This window comes from Lissotriton helveticus, chromosome 4_1 (assembly GCF_964261635.1).
Source record: "Lissotriton helveticus chromosome 4_1, aLisHel1.1, whole genome shotgun sequence".
NCBI lineage: Eukaryota > Metazoa > Chordata > Amphibia > Caudata > Salamandridae > Lissotriton > Lissotriton helveticus.
Window position 1 is genome coordinate 1,020,676,032 of NC_136063.1, and position 19,476 is coordinate 1,020,695,507.

Below are 19,476 nucleotides of genomic sequence, written 5' to 3' on the forward strand. Positions count from 1 at the left end.
TCCAAGATGCGGGGATGGACCAGCTAATCTGGTGCATATGTTTTATGATTGTGCTAGGCTACTATCTGTTAACAAGCATTTGCAATGCAATAGGTCTTGCATTTGCTATAGTTTGAGCTATTGGCATTATAAATGACAATGCCTTTTATTAATGTGTTCTGTAAACCTGCAAGCGGTGCGTAAGCACACACTTTGAACTTCTAGTTATTGCTTATGAGAAGCAAGGCTAGCAGTAACCGCGCCTCTTTTACTGCCAGCCTTCCTTCTCGTAAGCAAGGACTGTAAGTACAAAGTGCGTGTTTACGCACCGCTTGCAGGTTTTCAAAACATAAATAAAAGGCATTGTCATTTGCAATGACAATAGCTCAAACTCTTGTAAATGCAAGACCTATTGCATTGCAAATGCTTGTTTTATGTTGTTGCATGATTTACATGCACAACATTTTTATGGCGCTGCTTACGCATGGGCTGTCCGCAAGCCTGCCCCTTGGCTAAGCTCTCTTTCTTAATTGTTGACTCGCCCACTTCTACTCAGCAGGCTAAAAAGTAGAGGTGAGCGAGCCAACAAATTAATAGGGTGAGCCAAGGGTCTGGTTTGGCTTTTCGAGTGCATGCATGAGCCAAGCCCTGAAAATGTTTGCTATGTAAATCATACAACAAATATCACATATAGTATAATAAAGTCTCATGCAAATTCAAATCAAGTGAATGCTTTGATATGTCACATTATAGCAATGCACTGAAATACCTATTAAAAGTGATTGGTTTGAAACATGTACTTAGATCCACACCCCCCTCACAGTGCCATTAGAGAACTAAGAGGCACAACAGTTGTCCGTTGAAGCCTCAATGTGTCCTACATACTTGTAGAAGGAGCAACAATATAGTATATTAAAAAACACAATAGGTTTTTGTACAGCTGGTATTTTGTACTTCCGAATTTGAAGGTGATTGCAAAGGCAATGGTGTAGAAAAAGGAGGCTCAGTAAAATAAAATATTTGCCTAACATCACACAATTTGGTTAAGTGGGGAAGCCATGATTAATTCAGTTTTCTGGTTTCACTTTGATGAAATCAGCCACTAAATTATTATCTATTGGTCAATAGTTTTAACTAAAATGTTAATGCTTTGTTTTTATTTCTTTGTGGATGAAGGGTAAAGTGAGGGTTGCAGGCAGAACATGAAAGCTTGGCTCACGGTTTCAACAAGATCTTGAGAAGGGCTAGACTTCTGGCTCTAGCTTTCAGTAACTCGCCCACCTTTACTGAAAAGCAGTCTGTCCCACCAGATTGGCAGGTTGCACGGAGACAAAGGGAATCACTAAACTCACTTAGATGCAAGAATAATCAGGGACTTTCTCTGAAGATTTAAGAACATATGCAAATTCTTAGTATTATGGAAACTACCACTCACTAACTCCTATTCAAACTAGTAAACTTAGCCAGGTCTTGCACTCCCCCTCCCTGCCGGTCTGCACCTTAAACACCTAGTATTGCTTTACTAACCGAGGTACTGGGCGGTCTGTAAAATAACTACCATATAGTATAGAAAGGAATGTGCATTCCTTGAATGACATTGCCGCGTTAAATATTGTAAGAGGCAGGTGATCAGCGTCTCACTTGCGGGGTTAATAAAACACAGCATGTGTCAATATCACATCTAATGAGAGTGCCACTCTCAACATGGTGGATATGAGTGCAACATGCATACAACATTGCCTTTGATTGGCTAAAGCTTAGCAACAGCTTTGGCGGTTCGTTAATGGCGGACCAGGAAGTCGCACGGTACACAGCCGATCTGCTGTAGACCTTGTATTCCATGAACTTGCTCTCACTCCACAAAGCTTGTCGGCTCTTGGGCACGTTGCCCTACCGTCGCTCCCTGACCATGGATGAACTTCTGAGCCGCTGTGTTCCCCAGCTGCCCCTGTACGAAGCTCGGGGACGGGATCCATCACCGGCTGAACTGCAAAACCAGGATTTCATGTCCCCTTACCAAAAGATTGAGCCCGCTGACCGCTCCGGGCTCTTGCGCACCTTGGCAGCGAACTACGGACGGGAGCACGGCAGAGTGGCCGAATTGTGTGCTGCCATGCTACAAGTTCAGGACCGTGGGACTGCCGCCATGCTGCATGCTGAGGACCGCCTGCACTATCACCTGTGTTCCCGATACCGGCTGGTCTTCACGCACGTCAGTGACGCGCCCAGCGGGGTCACATTTTTATTGGACTTGAGGGCCGACCTGCTGCAAAACCTGGAGGCTGAAGCCTCCGAGGTAGCGGACCTCAAGGTAAGAGCAGGGGACTAAGTGAGAGTGGGTCATCGGAGCAGTTTACATCTGTAGGTGCTGCAGCGCATGCTTTGTCTCTTGCTCAATACGGGAGCCCGCTTTGTACCCACCCACCTGATTCGTCTGAGACAGCTCCGCCAAGTGCCTGAGCTCAGTCAGGAGCTGACTGTACTATCAGAAGAGGCGCGAACAAGCTGTTTCCGTGAAAGCGCGGGGCTGGAGGGTGGTGCTCAAACGACGCGAGACGTGCACATTGCCTGTCCAGGCGCGCGCCGTGCACTTGCACATCGCCTGTCCGGGAGCTAACATGTCCTGTCTCCCTTCGGCAAAGAAAGCGGCAACAATAGATCTCTCCAAAGCGTGCAGCGCGCATGCGCTGCGTCGCTAGGTGAGACCTAAAAATGAGATGGTAAGGTTCTGGGAGGGACTGTTAGGGCAGAGAATTAACTTATCTCCTACCCTGATGATAATGGACCACAATAATAGTTTGGATGTAGATACTGTGGAAGAATATTTTATATTTATCTGCGTAGCAGTTCTCAGGATACTTATAGCTTCAAGATGGAAGGATGTGGACTCCCCCACCTTTCAAAGGTGGATTGCATGCCTCCTAGAGGTCTATAATCAAGAGATAGCACTTTATTCATGCCGGGGCAAGGAGGCAAGAAAGTTGGGGCAGGTAATTTGGGCACCCATAGCTAGGTGAAGAGAGAACAGATACCAGCAGAAGGAGTTGAAGCGTGGAAGTGGCTTAAGCTGTACTGCTTATACAAAAAAAGGGAGGTCTCCTCACAAATCTGTTTAGGGACAAGGAGTAATCAGTATAAAAAAAGGGGGGACCCTGTTGTTACCATACAATGGTTTGTTGTCTGTATGCCACCATATACTCAAGAGATCCTTACAGTATTCTTCCACACCAGTTTGACCATATATTAAAATAAACAGCAAAAAACCTTTTCATGCATTTATATCATTTATTTCCTTTTTGCAACAAATTATACTAAACAGTTAAAGTGCCTATTTTAAAAGAAAAATTTTTTTGTATGTAAACATTGCTTATATACATGTGCATTATTCATGAAGTGATACAGTTGATACCAAAAACAGTTAAAAAACAAAGTTTGTAGATAAACAAAGTGTCTGATTCAAAGTAGTTAAAAACAAGTTTCTCGCAAGTAAAAACCAAGTTGTCGACGCAGCGTTTCGGTATTTAAAAATTGACACCTTCTTCAGGACAGGGTTCTATTTAATAAAGAAAACATGAAATTAGACTCCATTATTGTTTGACATCTTATTAACATATTTCAACATCTCACTATACTATTGGTACACAACATCATTTGTTTAGCTCTACTACTTAGCTCATATTCCATACACATTTTTACAGGCACATTCTTTTTGGGTGGTTTTATGGATCTTTGAATTATATGGGGTCAGTCAACGTATGTACATCGTCTCAAGATTACTTCAAGAGAGAAAGAATTGAGTTTCCTGGGTCTGTACAGGGTGTAGGGCAATTTATACATTTATTTCCCATTTGCATACCTTATTAGCTTGAAGCGTTTTACTTAGCATTCAGCTCTGGAAATCTGTTTTCAATTCAAGAGATTATCCAATCGGTATTCAAGATGCTTATATCTTCATTTAGTTGAGCATCTTTGGCACAAGGATCCTCTCTGTGGATTGGATCATTCATCATATTTAGATCATTATTCTAAATATTTATATACTTTCTACAGCTACCATGGTGAGGTATACATACAAGGTCCATTCATTTTACCTTTGGTTCGGAGAGGTCTAACTTCTGCCGTGGAGGACAAGGGGGCCACCGTAATTTAAGGTTGGATCTATGTTCACCCTGTGGTCTATGTTTTTCCAAAGAGAATTTCAAAGAAAGGAATGAAAAGAGGAAAAGAACCCATCAGTTTATTCTCTTTTTTTCTCCCAACTATACTGTCTCTTAACTTTTCTTGTTGAAAGACACTTACCCTTGCCATCGGGGGTTATGTTTTCAAGGCTGCACGTGACTGGATTAACACTGTGTCCCTTGCTTTTGGCGGTATTCCTCAATTTACCGTTTCTGAAATAAATCAGGTTTTTACATTACTTCACATGACCTAAGTTCTGTTTAGTATAAGTGTTCCGGTCACTTTAAATGTCTATGGTTTGTTTGTAGCTCAATATTTTAAGCATCCGTTTATTATCATTTCCCCGTGTCTACGTTAAGTTTCACCGGTTTATGGGAGTTTAATTAAAATATTCACTCCATTCTTCGCCCGCTATGAATTTGCTTAAACAACATACTATTTGCCCTTTCAAATTATGCCGCTGCTACGTGGGTAGCGTCTTATCAGTGGCATGCTCGACGTGACTGAGGCCTCACTCGTAAGACCTACTTTACTTTCACTAATGCCGGGTAGACCTCAGCGGCTGCTAGCTGTTATCCCTCGTTTCCACACGCATTCTCGCTCTTTCAATATTAAGTGCGGGAGCCGCCTGGTAGTCGCTCTTACCTTTATTCTAGGATTCGGCCTCCCTGCTCCGCATGTCCTCCTTCCGTTCGGCTGCTCAGTCCGTTTGGGTTTGACAATTATATTTTTATCCCTGTGTGCTGCGCGCGCATTTCTCTACTCTCGCGATTTTAGATGGGCAGCCTATTCCGGCGTTTTAATTGAGCGACGCGGACGGAGGACTACTCGTGTAGTTTTCTGCACATCTTTCTTAGAACTACTGTTGTAGTTTCCTCGTTATATCCGGTTCGCGTCTCTAAAAAGATAAACGCTCTGGGCTGATCTCATTGTTATTAACATTAGTTTTATACTTAGGGCTGCTCTTATTTTTATTTTTATTTCTATTTACTTACACTTTGCACTGAATTTCCTTTTATTGAATTTCCTTTTATTGATAATGACTAGAGAATGCGGTCCCAGTCTTCTTTGCAATTCAGACCGTTTTTTACTGTGTTGAAAAGGGACATGTAAAACTGTTCGCGTTTCTTCCTTTTAAGCTCCATGTTCCCTCCTCTTGAGTTCATATAGATACTCTCTACACCACACCATACCAAATCATTGGTCGTGTGTTTAGCTGACTGCCAATGCTCTGTTAGGGGCGCACCTTTTTTGTGCGTCCGAATTGCTGACTTATGTTCATTGATCCGCAGTCGGATTTCCCGACTTGTTTCCCCAATGTACATTAAGTTACAGGGGCACTTTATCATATATATCAGATTTTTTGATCTGCAATTCATGAACGATTTTACTGAATGTTTTATTTTATTACTATCAATGCAATCACCTTTTTGTATATTTTCACAATTCCCGCAGTTTCCACAGGGAAACGTTCCAGTTGGCAGGGGCGCATTGTCAATACTCAATTGTGATGTAACTCGAGTTTCTCTATATGTGTGGACTACACTATTTCTTACAGTTTGGTTGCGTCTAAACGCGTACATTGGTTTAGGCAATTTTTCTTTGTTTTTATTGGTCACCAGGTGCCAATTGTGGTTGATTATATTTTTGACTTTATTACTGATCGAGTTGTAATTTGTCACAAAAATCAGCCGGCTTTCTTTTTGTTCTCTCTGTTTCTTTTTAAAGAGATTGTCCCGGTTAAAGTACTTTGCTCTCTTATATGCGTGTCTCACCATGCGTCTGGGATACCCTCTCTCAATGAATTTCTCCATTAAAATTTTGGCATGTTTATCAAAATCACTCATTTTTGTGCAGTTACGTTTTAATCTTAAAAATTGCCCGAAGGGAATATTGTTTTTCTGGCATGGGGGATGGTGGCTGCTAAAATGTAACATTGTATTCCTATCGGTCTCTTTTGTAAACAGCTCGACCTGGAGTAACCCTTCTTCATGCTTAATGATTATATCTAGGAATGCACATTTCTGGGTGTCAAAGTGTACTGTAAATTTTAGGTTCGGGTCTCCTAAATTCAACCACAGGATAAACTCTTCCAGGGTGTCTAATGGGCCAGACCAAATAAAAAAGACATCATCAATATATCTTGACCATGTTGAGATATTTTCAAAGAATGGGGCCATGGAATTAAAAATATGGGTCTCTTCAAATTGTGCCACATATAAACAGGCCAGACTTGGAGCACAGGTGGCTCCCATGCTGGTCCCTTTGATTTGTTTAAAAAACTCCTTATTAAAAAGAAATATATTGTTTTTTAACACTATAGTTACACAGTCAATGATAAAAGTTTCTTGGGAATTGAGGTCTCTATCTAAAGGGCTTAGCAAGTTTGTGATCATCTCTATAGTGCTGTCCTGTGGGATGTTCGTATAAAGTGCCTCGATATCGAGGGTCACTAAATACTGGTTTCTAGGATCAAATGGTAGATTTTCCACTTTTTCAATAATGGCAGCTGTATCTTTGATATACGCTTTTTGTTGTACTACTAATGGCTGTAAAAAGATGTCTGCGTATTTGCTCAACGGCTCGGTTAAGGAGCCGATGCTAGCCACAATTGGCCTCATTGGGGGATCTGTGGGGTTTTTGTGTATTTTAGGCAGCCCATACAGGGCAGGGATGGTTGGATTTGTATTGAGAAGAAATTTGTACTCTTCCTCACATAATACTCCGTCTTCTTTTGCGTGATTTAGAACTTGTTGAACTACAGTTTTCAATTGTTGCCAGTCATTATTGGTCACTTTATGATAGTGATCTGTATTCTCTAGCATTTGGTTCATCTTTTCCCTATATTGTACTGTTGACATGATTATAATACTCCCGCCTTTATCGGCGGGCTTGATTGTCAACTCATGGCGGTTTTCTAGATTTTTGAGGGCCTCTCTTTCATCTTTACTAAGATTAAACTGTATCCAATTCTTGCGGTCTAGTAAGTCTGCGATACTCTTCTCTACTACCCTTTCAAAGGTCTCTATATCTTTATCAACCTGTCCAATATGTGGAGTCCAGGTCGATTTTGGTTTTAAACCTGATTTATTTATACTAGGACCTCTCTCTTTTCCTTCAAAGAAAGATTGCAGTCGTACTTTTCTAAAAAAATTTTGAAGATCCCTTTCTAAATTAAATCTATTGATGGGGGAAACTATGGCAAAACCTAAACCTTTTTCTAGAACTTTCACTTCTATATCGGTAAGAGGACTGTCAGATAGATTAATGACTGGGGCTTTTTTTGTTATGTGTCCCAGGTTTTCTGACTCCTCGTGTATGGTCTCTGCTGAAACTGAGGTTGAGGGGCATAATTCCCTCTCCCTCTGCTCCTGCCTCTCGATTGTACAAACTTTTGGCGTGGTTCTAAAAAAGAAAGAGATTCTTTATTTGGACCTGATGTACACTCCTTGTTTTTACTAGTATTACTACCAGGAGTTTCTGTCTCAGAATCTGTACTGGAGTAAGAGGTATCAAAGAACCTGACTTTTTTCTTTTGAAAATTTTTGTTATTTGGATTCTGTTGCCATGTTCTACGGTTCTGAAAAGTCTCCCTGGGACGCTCATAGTAATCTTTTTGAAGATATGGATATACATGCTCGGGATTGTATTTAGCGACGTCTTTACCAAATTTATTGCTTTTTTTATTAAACAAATAGTCCCTGTATCCATCTACATCATTCTGGATGTCTTCCAGTTTTTTCTTGGCGTCTTCTAGGGCATTACTTTCTAGCAATTTCTCCTCCAGGTCTTTAATGTCCTGTCTTTCAATAATTAAAATATCAGTAGCTGTCTCTATTATTAAAAGCATCCAGTCACGGCTGCACCTATTGGCTACACGTGTCCAGTTCTCTATAAATTTCAAATTGTTTATGAAGATTCCGGGTTCATTTGTGACTTGAAGACCCTTAGGGATAGTACCTCTTTTACAATAATCTATAAGGAAATCCGAGTGTAACTCGGTCCTTACGACTTTCTTTTTAGCGTTCCATAAGGTCCGCCATTCCTCTTCATTGTCGTTATCAATCCTGACTGTAGAGATATTTCTAACAGTACCATTGATGATTTTATTAAATTGGTCATCATTGTAGCTATGTGTTTTCAAGCCTTCCATAATGGCTTTATGAGTATAAATACTCAGAGGTTGACACAATACCTCCCCGGTTAACAAACCGTGGTTAAAGATTATACAAAAAAAGGGAGGTCTCCTCACAAATCTGTTTAGGGACAAGGAGTAATCAGTATAAAAAAAGGGGGGACCCTGTTGTTACCATACAATGGTTTGTTGTCTGTATGCCACATACCCCAAAATAATAGGCTATAATAGGCTTCTGGCCGTTGCTGCTATTGAGATTTTATCACTCTATGTATTCATTTTCCTCTGTATTGTTGTGCCTTATTCATTATGCTCTTTACTAACCAACAGATATTACTTTTTTGCAAATGTTTCCTTTTGTATATAGACATTTCAAATAATCTATTGCCTGTACATACATGAAATGTTGAATAATAGTGTAATTGGTTTTAATGGGTGTATTAAAAAAAGACACCCTGTGCCAACCTTAGAATGATTCATCATCATTCCATCCCTGCCCAAACCCTCCTGCACAGCATTCTGGGGCAATCCAAAATAGTAGAACCCTTCTTCCACTGGTCAGAGCTCTTGTTCCGACCCAGAGGTGTGGCTATGATAATGGGCAAAATTTCCCTTGTGATTACTCCCAACCTGTTCTGGGGTAGCTCCCCCTCTCACTGGTTTTGGAGCAAAGTTGGCTAGAGCGACAAAGTAAGGTGGCAGGCCTGGTGTCAAGTTCATCTGCTTGTGACAGAGAAGGCCACATTGAACATAATCCAGTTAACGGGCACAGTGCTGTGGCCAGCCTGTCAAGGGAAGGCCAGCACCTGCATCACCCAACTTGTTTGTCGTCTGGGACGAATCCACATCTCACCACCGAGAAGCCATCCAGCCATCAGATGACCGTTGAATACTTACAAGCTTTAGGTACAAAAAGTGTACATTTTTAAAGGTGCCTTTTGCTCCATAGGAAGAAAAAATGTGATTTCACTATTAAATTGGATAGTGGATAACTATGAAAAGATGTCCTTGAATCATATCTCTTGCTTCTACCAATCCAAATGTAATACTTTTTAAATATAACAGTGTAAGCTAGTGTTTCCCTTGGGAAGCAGCCAGCCTCGTTACAGTGAAAATAGCTTTTGATGATATTTTACTGTTAAGGACATGTTCAACTTTCATTTCTACATTTCCTACTGTTAAGTTTCACACACCCGGTGTTTATGAGCAATAAGGTCTACTTAGGGGAAATTTATTAATATTTAAAAAGGTTTTTAGTCTGTCAAAAGGGGTTATCTGGCCAGATCGAATTTGCAGTTTAAAGCTGCAGCAGTCATGTTACCTATGTGCAAGTACCTGGTTAAGCACAAAGGTGGTTTCTCACGTGCATCCTACACACACGTGTGCACAGGCATGTGCACGTGTTTGCATGAACCAGCACAGTGCCCCTCACCCTAGTTGTGCTGCTGTGCCCTTATCTTAAAAAAAGCAGACACTGGTGGGAAACGAAAGCATTCCCATTATCATGAAACTACTGTTAGTAAGACTCAGGTAGTGACACCCCCCCACACAGAAGGTCCAAAAACCAGGAGATCAAAAGCAAAAGAAATCCTGGCAGACTGAATGGGCGAAACCCATTTGCAACATTGAAGGCCGAGCAGTTCACACAACAATGTTTTTAAAAAATGATAGCAAAACAAAACAGGCATTGAAGAAGCCAAAAGATTGAAAACCAACCCCAGATTAATTGGCTGTGCTAATGGTTGTTACTTATGTTGCTGAAAACAGCTGTTGGAAAATTCACCGACCCAAGAAAAGGCACCACATGAGAAGAAAGTCAGAGTAACTAACGTTTTGTGAGCTTTCTTTGTGTGTTTTCAGAGTTATTAACAGAGCAAGTCACCTACTTCAAAACCATGCTGTTTTAAACAAAAACCACAGGTTTGGGGACAAATCACGCATTTGCAGACCTTTGACATAATTATTCAATCTTTTAACTTATCTGCGCCAAATATGGCATGCTGAACTTTGAACTATGTTTCCCCTGCGTTTCTTTAATTGTTGGCTCAAACCAGTCAGGGGTCAAAGTTACTAAGGAGCACAAATGCAATTTCATATGGGGTGAAGTGTTAACCATATAACATAAAAACAAAATATTTGCAGATTTTAAAATAAACCTGATCAGCAGTGAATCAAAGTGGATACTGTAAGTGGTGTGATTTGAGACACATTCTGAGGAGCAGTAGTGGTAAATCTTGTGACGATAGCTGCACAGTTTAAACATGAAGAACGCCAATCATAAAGCATTTTCGACTCCTTGTGGTAATATAATAGTAAAGATTACGTGTACGCTGAATTAATGGAGTTTGCAGACAGAAATATGACTATAAATGGGCAGTAAAAATCAGAACAGACAGAAGGATCTTCATTAAATGCTTTCTATTTTGTCTTTTTCTTCTGAAACCACTGATATTTTAATTACTAACGCAGAGTAAGGACATGTGGGAAAAATATATTTAGGATGTAAAAACTTCTAAATAATTCCATTAGTACTGTGCCTGCATTGAAAAGTGTAATAAATAATTTCTTCAAGTCTCATAATGTCATTTTCCTTCTGTGGCTCCATTTCAAACAACCAAATCAAAGCATTTAGATAACATACCAAAATAGTGTGCCAGGAATCCGAGTTGGAAGGTCTATGGGTACAAAGGAGACACTGAGCCCCATTTGTAATAACAGGTGTATTTCGCCACTGGTGTACTGGGATTCTAGTGTTCCAGAGCCCTGGATCCCTTTACATGGAACCAGGTTTCCTTTTTCGGCTCTTCGCTCTCAGGCTGGAGAGGCAGTGCAGTCGAAGGCTTACTCCAGGGTGGTACTGAGGGCTATAGGCTCAGCATGAAGAGATGCCACATGCAAGCAATCACTGTCCAGTCAGTGCCTTTTCTTATAAAAATAAATAGTTCTTTATTACACACATGACTAAATACTACGAACAAATGTAAATCGAATGGCAGGAAGCTGTGCCTATGGTGACAATCTCTAAAGGGTCTCACAACAAACAGTGGGTGCACCAAAAAAACCCTACAGATCAGGTAAATTCTTAAATATACCACACACAAAAGATGATGAAAGGAACACTTGAAAAATAGTCTGTAGTTGCTTGTCTTCCTTTCTGGGGGAGACTTCACCTGGATGGACTGTTCTCATGAGGAGCAGGGACAGTACTGATTTGCATAAGGTGGGTCTCTATCTAGAGAGGTACAGTGACTAAAACACAATGGGTTGTAATTCTAACCGTGCGGGAGCTCAGGCTCCAGTGGTCATGCCAGTTTCCTGCTCGTCTGATGCTCTTCTCTCTTTGCCAGCTGGCCCACTGCACACTCCAAACGATGGCAGAGGAACAGGGCTTTCTTCTCTCCAACTCCAATGCAAGAGAGTGCCACATGTCTCTGTCAGCCAGAGTGAGTCCATGCCTCATATACCATTGCAGACATGTCCTGTGGCTCCAGGGCCTAATGCATTCCCCCACTCCTGGGGCACTAGCCCTTCATGGGAGTTGAAAGATGATGAGTGGGTCACATGCACTTACTGGGTGATTTTATCCCCTGGCCCTCCCAAGGATCAAAGGGAAACTGGGTCGGGGTAACTCTACATGCAGCTTCTCTCAAAGGTGCTCTCGCAGTTAAGGGCTCCTTGCAGTGCTTGGGTTCATCTCTTGACTCAGTATGGACTCTATCAGTCCAGAGACTTTACAGAATGGTCCACAAGTGTATTTTCAATTTATAAAGATGTCTCAGGCAGTGAGGAAAAGTGTGCTTTCGTCCTAGTGGCACTCTTCAGCCACCAAGCAATTTTGGGTCTTCTAAACTCTAAACATGTAGTAATGTTAAGGAACTTGATTCTCGACTGCTCTCCCGCTGATAAGGGAAAACTCTAGGCCTGGCCTCCTGCCCTATAGCTCCTAAGAGCCTGCTTGAGGCCTCTTTTGCATCTCTGGCACCAAGCTCCCTCTTTCAAGCAGCAGTGGCTGTGTAGGACCTATGAACTGCTCCTTTGTCTGGGCTCCTACTTATCCTTTTTCTTGGGTATCCCTCATCAGCACCCTGGAGTCCTCCAGGCAGGTTTCCATTTCTGCTTACAGTCCACAAACTTCATGGCCATCTGGTCAAGATGCCTGTGAGTCTGGCAGAAGTTTGTGGTCCCCTTTTTTGGGTTGCCTCACAGAGGACCAATCCATAACACAGACGTTCCAGGAAATCTTCACCTCCACTGTCAACCCGGAATGTCCACCCCACTAATATCCCCCAGAGGGAGTGGGAAGGCCAGTGCCACTGGCCCTGGAGACAACTACTAGTCCTTGAGTGCCAGCTGGAGTCAGAAGTTCTTAAGTCCTCTTTTCACTTGGGTGTTGGAAGTCCTTGAGTCCTTGACTTCAGCAAGAGTCAGGAGTACCTGAGGTTGTTTTCTGAAGCAGCAGTCTTCTCTCTTCCAGGTGGAGCTTCTTTTTCAGAAGTTGTTTTTTCCAGGACCCAGAATGTCCTTAAAATTCTCCTCCTTCTGGTGGGGCTTTTATGTGGGTACACGTGTGCAACCAGTAGCTGACACATCATGACCCCACCCATGTCCCACCTCTCCTGCATAGCAACACAGACCTTTTTAAGATATATATTTTAAGAGGTCAGTAGCCACCACTCTCTGAGAGCCTTAAGCTCTGCAACTTACTGACTGGCATAGCAGGCAGGTCCATTCAATCCAAAACATCATAGGAGAGTGCCTCCTGTGAGTGGTGCTGAAGGTTTGGCTGCCTCCATTTGCTTCTCTGGGAATGGGCATGTCCAGTTTTGCCAGGCACTGTGAATGTAATTAGCCTATGCAGATTCATCCCCCTTCTACTCACAGGAATCCCATCTGGATTGGCCTATTGTGAAGCCTTTGATTTACCTGATGAGTGATTAACTTGACCAAGCATGGTAGCTCAAAGCCCATATGTAATTAAGGGCTAACTCAGAGAAATATGACCTAAGTGAATGTACACAGAGGAGTGCAGATATAACCAAAATAATTTTATGTTTGGAATGCAGACTTTTGTTTACTTATAGAGATATGTTAAACCCTTCTCCAGACCAGCCAATACAAAGTTGGTACTTTGGTGCAGCTTTTGCTTAGAATATACATACAGTAATGACCAACAGTCGTTCAGTGAAGCACTACTGACATGCTATACTCTAAAGAAAAGGGAACATTTTTGGAATGCCCAATTAAATAATAAGACCTGTACAAGTCTTGAACAATGTATTCATTATTAATGTCTCATCTGTGACAGACCACATGAGCGACAATACGGGGCTACGTTAGACGATAATCCCACTCACTATGCCTCTGTGTGCGCACATATAATACATTTCAACCAGTCCATAGCCTCTTACTCTACCTGTCATTGGCGTTTGGCACTCAAAATCATTTTACCAGAGTTTACAGAGAGTGAGACTTCAAAATAGTAGAGATTTCAAAAATTGGGTGATCATAGAACTAAACAATATAGGTGGTCTAAATTGGTCAGAAACATATTCCTGACACATTGCAGCAAATAACTCACAAAGAAAAATATCTTAACATTATTTCTATCTCTTTTATCTACAAATAATATTAGTGTCACAATAATAATGCTATGTTTGGCACTGGAATGATACTGCTGATACAATAACAATACTCTTAGGTGTGTTATCAATTTGCCTTGCAAACATTTTGAATTCTAATTGTTTTATGTAAACTATTGATGGTGTATCCATTTTTGTTACCTAGTCTCTGCACATCAGGACTCAAACATTTGTTTGATCCTTTATAGAACTTGCTCAATATGATTAACTTTTATTGTACCAATTTTTTCTCAAAGTGTGCCATTTTCATGCACATTTGATCAAATGAACAGAGGTAAGAAACACATTATGTGACCAAAAGGAGTAGATTTTAAGTGGGCACAGTATACATTATGTCCCCAGCAGATCTGTATGCACTGAAATCATTGAGCAACAGACTGGAGAATGTGGCTTCCTTTATTTGCCCTAGTGTCTGCTTTGGGATGAGAGGCCTGCCCTAATATTTTCAGAAGAGAATAAGCTAGTCTGAATGCACCAATAAACATGATTGGAACAATGGCCGCAAGAGCCACTCCCTATTTCGGTCCAGAAATTCTAACAAGCTGCATATGGGTGGGAGAAATCTAGTATTATAAAGTTTTCTGATGTCATTTGTGGGAAGAACATGAATATCCCTGACATCTACTATAACCCTAGCTTTGGTGATTGTAACTTTTCCACCATGGCCAGTGTCGTAGCAAGGATGTCACCGGTCCTAGTAAAAGTGATGAAAATGGTTGACAACTGGTTTGGTTGTACATTACTTCACTAATAAGGGTTTAGTTGGCTCCTCAGGCCAGTAGGCCCCAGTTTCACTGCACCTGCTGCACCATTGATAGCTTTGCACCTAACTGCACCTATGTTTGTTCAACTAATGGAAATCCACAAGGGAAGAATGGTGCAATAGTTTTTTTTAATTGCGTTGTACATTGGTGGCTGTGGTAATTTGCTAATTTTCAAACTGCCTACTCAAGTATAGCTCCTCCTATGAAAAATCCACTCTATGAAAAGTGCGTGGTAAACAAATTACTGATTATAACTTTGAATTAAAGAAGGACTGTAGGGAATCAGTAAATGGTATTATTCAGGAGGAGTAGACTTTATTGTTCAATAAGATATATCCGCTGCACAGTCTCATAAGTGAGTGCCAGTAGAGCAGTTACCAAATAAACCATGGACAAATCAGAGATTATACCCCCCTTATTAGAATCAGGAAGCATCAATTACATCTCTGTTGCAGTATTTTATGACCACATGTCCTTCATTCAGTGATAGGAAAGTCATGCAGGAGATGATCCTATTTGAATGTGTAGATTAAAGAGAAAACTTTTAGGTCTGTCTTGAAAGTATTGAAGTGAAGGATTCAAGCTGAGACTATGTGGGATAGAGTTACTTAACCTGGATCGACTCATCAAGAAAACTTGATTTAGAGTTCCCTATTTCTAGGTTGCTTGTATTTCCAGGAGGAGGGAGTCTGCCCTTAGGGGTGACCTTGAGTCACCTTATGTAATCAGTTTATCAGGTAGATATTTTTTTTTTTTGTGAATAGCCTTATGAACTATGCATGCCATCTTGAAATGTCTTCTCAACTCCACGGGATGCCAGTTTAGAGAGAGTAGAATGGGGACTGTATGATCAGATCGAGGTGTTAGGCGAGCAGCAGCATTGAGGGCTGGTTTGAAAGTAGCAGGCGAGTATTTAGAATACCCTTGAGAAAGTAGAAGCCGCAGAGCATCATCTAGAATGAGGGTCTTAATTCCACAAAGGAGTCTGAGTTGGTAATGTGGCCCTTTTGCTTGTGGGCTAATGTGAATCTGAGATTAAAGGTTTTTTTTCATAAGTAAAATTTAATTATTTAGTATTGGCTTCATAGTCAATCTATTGGCAGCCAAACAAAAGACTGATTTAAAATATACCCCTAATTTTGGCTCAGTCCCAGACAGATTTTCTGGGCTATTCCCACCTTATCTCTATAGTTGGTATCCTTACTCTCCCTCATTATTTGTTTCAGCTGAAATATAAATGAGAAACACAGGCGTTATGTCTCTCTCCCGTCAAGGCTCCTCCAGCTGCAATTCTCTTCATTTGCCTCTTTGGCAATAGGCTAACATCAGAACATTTCAAAACTGAAGATCTATCACACCAGGCAAGCTTTTGATCTTGAATGTCCGTTCTGCCTGTATATCAGGCTCACTATGGTTTCCATTGGCTAGATGACTGAATTATGAAAAAAAGTAATAAACTGGAGAATATTCTGGGCTCCGAAATGAGGCGCACGCCAGGCATTGCTTACATTTAAATACTGGTGGCCATAGATTATATTTTACTCAATGGGGATCTGGCTACTGAGCCATTGACGAACCTGTTGGTGCAATATTTGCCCATGATGGGCACAGGGTCAAATGTAGTGCACTGGCTGGTGGAGGCACTTCTCACACACACGCTGAGACCAATGACACGACCTAAGGACAGATGGGAGGCAGATAAAGGTCGGCCTTGGAACTGATCTCAGCGCCAGAATACCCGCTGGGTGACAGCTGCGCTTAATAAGCATTAAAATACATAGATACAAGTAATGGGATGCTATATTGGAGGGTGCTAGGAACATGAGGTTCAGGCTCATCCAAACGTACATTACACAAAGGGCATATCTCTCGCCTGACTTGATCAACAGGTACTTCCACGTCCGAATGTCCACGTTGTCAACAAGTGGATGCAGATCTGCTCCACATGCTGTGGACCTGTACATCCCTGCAGCATTACTGGAGGGAGGTGGTCACAAGTCTGGCTTCATGCACAAACACGGACATGCCACTGTCGTGGAAGGTGTGCCTTCTTGGGCTGTACGCCAGATCAAAATTTAGGGACCTGGGTCTCATTATTGCAAAACGTCTCAAAACTGCTAATCTATAATTTTTCATTACATTTTGCATTTACAACCAGGCTCTAACTTCACATTAGAACGAAATAGTTTTTCAGTCAGTGGTCCTGTTTTAAGTGCATGATTTTCCGTTTTTCCAATGTTTAACAGCAACCTAGCTTCTATACTGGAAGTAACATTATATATCTTGGCACAGTGAAAATTCTTTTCACAGCAGAATCCAAAACTCAGTGTGCATGCAGATGGCATCAATCACTTTTCCGAACTGTAAGGAAAAATGATCTCTTGAGGCCAGTGTCAAAATACCTGACAAGTTGATGTGGGACTAGAAATACTACACTGCGCTGTTTTAAGGATACATTGTTGATTTAATGAATGAAAAGCAGCTTGAGAGGCTCTCTGGATTTTATGTTGGCAGCCGTTCTTTCATTCAAGAAAAGCAATAATATTACTTGCCCTTGACGTGCCTTTTTTAGTTTATGTATAATCATAAGTCGTAACCTTCCAAAGACGTCACCCCTTGCGTTTGTGCCCTTACTGTTTTTGGTGTAGTTAAATATAGTGATGTAGATGAGACATATCACCCTCAGGTGAGACTCTGACAAGAGTTTAGGTAAAGGAGGCACGCTACTGAATCAAGGAGACTCTTCTGAAATATCTCTTCCTGTTCTGCTATTGGTTATCTATTGTTTAAGGTAGAGGAATGTATAGCTGTGAGCCAAAGTTCTTATGGCTGTCGAGAAGTTTACTGTGGCTTGGTAACACTTCTAAATTCTTAAGTGCTTAGGGGCCAACATTCTATCTTCGAATCAGTGCGCTGCCTTCCTCATTGCCTGTTATAACGTCCTGTAACAAAGCACTTCATATCCTGTTTCCTGTTGTTTTTTGCTTCCTAGATTATGGGACCATTAAAAAGGTCCTTGCGCCTGTGAATCAAACCGCTAGCAGCTGCCTGCTGGAGGAAATTGAACTCTTCCCGCGGAAGCAGAGAGAGCCAATCCGGAGACTGCAGATCCTGCACAGCCAAAGTGTCCTGTTTGTGGGCCTCCAGGAGCACGTGGTGAAGATCCCATTGAAGAGGTGCCCGTTCTACAAAACCCGCCGGTAGGTGTCTGTTGAACACAGCAGCTTGGCTGTGGTTTCAAGTGCTTAGAGCCTGAGCCATGCACAATGATCTTTGATACATTTTGTGGGGTTTCTATATAGGTTAAATGGCAGTAAGCGTTGCTAAGAGTCACCGCATGGTGTAGTCATTGTGGATTTTAAGAGCCAATTGGCCTACTCTCCAGTGGAAAATTAGCCTAAGCAAACGGTGCCCAATTTGGGGGTTTGAGAGCACTGACAGATGTTCAGGATAAACACTGAAGCCTAATTCACAAAAAGTGCAAGAGTTCATTCAGAGCTTTCTTTGCCCAATTGATTCTACTTTTGCAGTTTTTCAGAAGTCACAGGCATTTCACTAGTAAGTTTGGAGAGCCGCGCTGCTAACAGATTTCCCAGGAATACTGGTGGGGTAGTCAGGTGCCATTCCTCAAAGCTGGCATTCCCACAGTGCAGAAATATGCACACAGTACAAGTATGCATTGTTCAAATCTAGTGACTATGCAATTGCACATTATTTCTATTTTTGCTTCAAGAGGGAAGCATTTACACGCCCACAAAGTCTGGATGGCTGTGTTCCATTCCCACTCTCATCATGGAAAAGGATTTACTCCAACTACTTGAGGGTGCAAATACATGGCTATTTCTAAGGTCTGAGAGGGGTTTGTGTAAGCTCACACCTCTAAAGTTTATGGGCATACACAAACTCACAAGCCTAGCCACACCTTGAAACGACTACTTCCCACCCCATCTACCTGGGATTTACACCTAACTTACTGTACGCTATTATGGTGTACAATTGCCCAGGGATACCTGCTATGGGAAACATCCTTAACAACGCGGTCAGTACACCGCAATGCTGTTACATCGCGGTCGTTACAACGACCGCATGTAACAACGCTATGCCATTACAACGCAAGTCTTTACATCGACTTACGCTAGATGGCGTGCTAACATTAAAAATTGTGTAGTTTACTATCCCAACACCTTCCCTACTGATAAGTGGACTGAAGTTGGAATAGTAAATGACACTTTTTTAATGTTAGCATGCCACCTAGCGCAAGTCGATGTAAAGACTTGCGTTGTAATGGCATAGCGTTGTTACATGCGGTCGTTGTAACGACCGCGATGTAACAGCATTGCGGTGTACTGACCGCGTTGTTACATCACACATCCACCTGCTATGTATCATTTTGTGAATACCTGGAGTAGAAATTCAGTCATTTTCATGCCATAAACATTATGTTATGGTAATAAAGCCTTTGTCAATTGAGTTCCGATCACGTAGATAATTCGCATTTACATTACTTGGGAATGATTTTCAAAGCCATTTGAACATTTCAGTGCCACTGACAAGTGCAAATGTAATTTTTGGTCAGGGTTAAAGACCGCTTTAGCTGTCTCTCACACCTCATGCAATCAATATTCATAAAAGGCTCCTACAGATATGCATAGAGAGATTGTTTTTTCCGACTATCTTCCTCTATTGGCCTGTGCAAGTGCCATTCACATTTTGCTTATGCCCATCACAGTATACAGCAGGCGTTGGTTCTCTTGCCTTTTAATTTTCCCTGATCACGTGT

General features: G+C 41.6%; 1 protein-coding gene across 1 annotated transcript in view; it reads left to right on the top strand.

Moving 5' to 3' along the window:
* The window catches only part of SEMA5A (semaphorin 5A), a 1,863,338-nt gene that overhangs the window by 1,231,478 nt on the left and 612,384 nt on the right, over nucleotides 1-19,476 (top strand). The window contains exon 12 of the mRNA XM_078687625.1: nucleotides 17,689-17,896. Coding sequence (XP_078543751.1) covers nucleotides 17,689-17,896 — 208 coding nt within the window. The remainder of the gene's footprint in view (nucleotides 1-17,688; nucleotides 17,897-19,476) is intronic.